Source organism: Hordeum vulgare, chromosome 6H (assembly GCF_904849725.1).
Source record: "Hordeum vulgare subsp. vulgare chromosome 6H, MorexV3_pseudomolecules_assembly, whole genome shotgun sequence".
NCBI classification, from domain to species: Eukaryota; Viridiplantae; Streptophyta; class Magnoliopsida; order Poales; family Poaceae; genus Hordeum; species Hordeum vulgare.
The window spans coordinates 559049332-559052053 of record NC_058523.1 but is presented as its reverse complement, the minus strand read 5'-3'; the positions used below and the strand labels follow the sequence as shown (position 1 = coordinate 559052053).

At 55.6% G+C, this 2722-nt stretch overlaps 1 protein-coding gene across 1 annotated transcript; it reads right to left on the bottom strand.

The window, feature by feature from the left end:
- Nucleotides 1–975: 975 nt before the first annotated feature.
- LOC123403220 (transcription factor TCP21-like) lies at nt 976–2497 on the bottom strand. The gene has a single exon (XM_045097169.1). It carries the CDS (start codon nt 2414–2416, stop codon nt 1649–1651), a length of 768 nt encoding a protein of 255 aa, XP_044953104.1. The 5' UTR covers nt 2417–2497; the 3' UTR covers nt 976–1648.
- Between the last annotated feature and the right edge of the window lie 225 nt (nt 2498–2722).

Sequence of the window (2722 nt, the reverse complement as noted above, 5' to 3'; positions counted from 1 at the left end):
TGAAACAGTGGGTATTGCTATTTATCAGAATCTTGGTCGCATTTCTGTATTGCAACAGGATTGCAACAGCAGTGGAGGTGAAAGGACAGAAGAATCCCAAAGAATTGCACAAGTGGAGGCCCAGGCCCAGGCCCAGGCAGACATGCTTTTGCCATGAGACCACGCACGCAGCAGCAGGACAGAGTTGACTCTTGTCAGTGCAGCCTCCGCTATCCATCCAGTCCACGATACTGCTGCTACACTCCTCGCATATAAAAAAGAAAAGAATGGGAACAGAGAGCGGCCAAGGGGATGAGAAAGCCGGGTATCTCATAGGAGGACCCTTCAGTCCTCCCCCACTAGCCACAAAGAAGAAGAAAAGATAGCAGAAAGAAAAAGGCTAATCCAATCCAATGCAATCATCCTGATAATAATTAATCACCAACCGGAGCAATCAGGCAAATGCAGGGAGAGAGAGAGAGAGGTGCAGACACGAACGATTCCTTCCTGTCAGCATGAAAAAGTTGGTTTGCCACCCACAAGTACACTAGAGCCCCCATTCCAATCCATTATTCTACACCCCAGCTCACCGCACATGCAACACAACACAACCCAACACAGCCGCAAATGCTACAATGGCAAATGCGATGCAAACCCCTTGCTAAAAAGGTCTGATTCCGTTCTAGAAAATAGCTGCTGCGTGCATAGGCACCTGAATTTTGCAAAAATGGTATGATATGATAACAAATAAGTAATGAGTATGAGTGGCATGGTACTAGGATGTAAAGACAGAGACGTTGCAAGGAGCAGTCACGATTCACAAACAAAGATGACAGGTTGATGATGGATGGACAGACATATGCATATACATATGCTTCTTCTGTGTGCTTATTTTTGTCCATTGATCAATTCCATTCCATTCATGGTCACAATTGACACGCCCATCAAATTCAAACAATCAAAAGATAGATACATACAGGAGCTGGCTACCTGGGCTAAACCAACCAACCCTTACTTATTATTACTCTCACCAAGCACTAATTCAATCCAGAGAACAAAAGAAATGAAGAAAAAAACTGAAAAAAAAAACCTAAGAAGCAGAGCAGAGGAACAACTTACTGAAGGCCATGCTTGCCCATCCTCCATCTTGATGCAGAATTGCAGCCATTTTTTTTGCAAATTGTGCAAGCCTTTTCTTCTTCTTCTTCTTCATTCTTTCTTTCTTGGAATCAACAGCACAAAGCAAACCAAGAAAGAAAGAAAGGGAACTACATTTGACAGCAGCACCACTGCATTCACTGACCAACAGTCTAGAAAGTAATAGGAACCCACACGACGACCTCGTCCCATGATGATTGGATTTTTTACATGAAAAAAGGAGCAAGAATTCATTGCTGTTGCTACCGACAGAAATTGAGACCCAATTGACCTGAACTGACCTAACTGAACTAGGAGCAAGCTTAATTCCCACTGAACTGACGGCACCAGCACCACCTTGTCTGATGAACAATTGTAGACTAATCACTCGAGTAATTTTGTCTGATGAGCAGAGGAACCCTAGATAGAAATTTGACCCCAAAAGGAAGCAAGCAAGCAATCAACGCCCGGACGGGGAAGAAACCCTAGCCCTGCCTAAAACCCACCCTGCACAGCCAGCCGCCGGACCCGCTCAGTGGGCGGTCTCCTCCTCGGCCCGCCCGGTGGCCTGCGCGGCGCCGCCGGGGCCGCCGGAGAAGGAGGCGAGCAGGTTCAGGTTGGCCTGCGCCATGGGCAGGTAGTTGCCGACCCGGGCGGCGGAGGCCTCCCCCGCCATCGCCGGCGCCGCCACCATCATCTCCGGCGGCGGCGCGAAGCTCCACATCTGCCCGAAGTCGCCCCGCGCGGGCAGCGCCCAGAAGCCCGGCGCCGGGCCCATGGACGCGGCTGCCACCGTCGCCTCGCCGGACGGAGCTCCGTTGCCGCTGCCGTTGTCGTCGTCGTCCCGCACGCGCTTGCCGAGGATGAAGGGCGCGGCGTGCGGGAGGTGGTGGTGCGGGTGGTGCGGCGAGGCGGCGAGCGGCTGGGCGTGCGCGTGGGGGCGGAGGGAGGAGGGGGAGGAGGTGGAGAAGGAGGCCGGGGTGGTGCCGGACCCCGTGGCGGCGATGATGGACGGCTCGGCCTGCCGGAGCAGCCACTCGATGGTCTGGCCGTCGGACTTGTGCCCGAGCTCACGGGTGAGCTGGAACACCCGCGCCGCGCAGATGATGGGCATCCGGATGCGCCGCCCCCGCCCGTCCACCTTGCTGTGCCGGTCCTTGGACGGCGCCTTGCGCACCGCCAGCGCGCCGCCGCCTCCATTCGTCGTCCCGTTCGACGCCACCGGCACCAGCTGCTTGTCCTCCGCGCCGTCGCTGCCGACCACGCCGCCGCCGCCGCCGCCGTCGGGTCTCGTCGTCATGGTGGTGGAGAGGGGGGGGGGTCTGGATGGAGGGGGTGGGGTGGGGTGGGGTGGGGTTGGGGGGTTAATGATTGAGGAGAGCGCCACCGGTGGGGTGGAGTGGAGTGGAGACAGGCCACATGGGCCTCGCTGGGCCATGCCAGGCCCGCCCGCCACACAGCAGCCACAGCAGTGAGCCTCTACCCTGTGTTCATGACAGGTGGGGTCGCACTATGCTGGGACCCAGAAGTCAGTGAGTATCTTGCGGTTCGGGTGGGGTCAGTGAGTTGTCTATAGCGGAGCCAAGACCGGGAAACTGGCAATTAC

Coding starts and splice junctions, on each gene's coding strand:
- LOC123403220 (XM_045097169.1), bottom strand. CDS start 2,416: ATGACGACGAGACCCGACGGCGGCGGCGGCGGCGGCGTGGTCGGCAGC.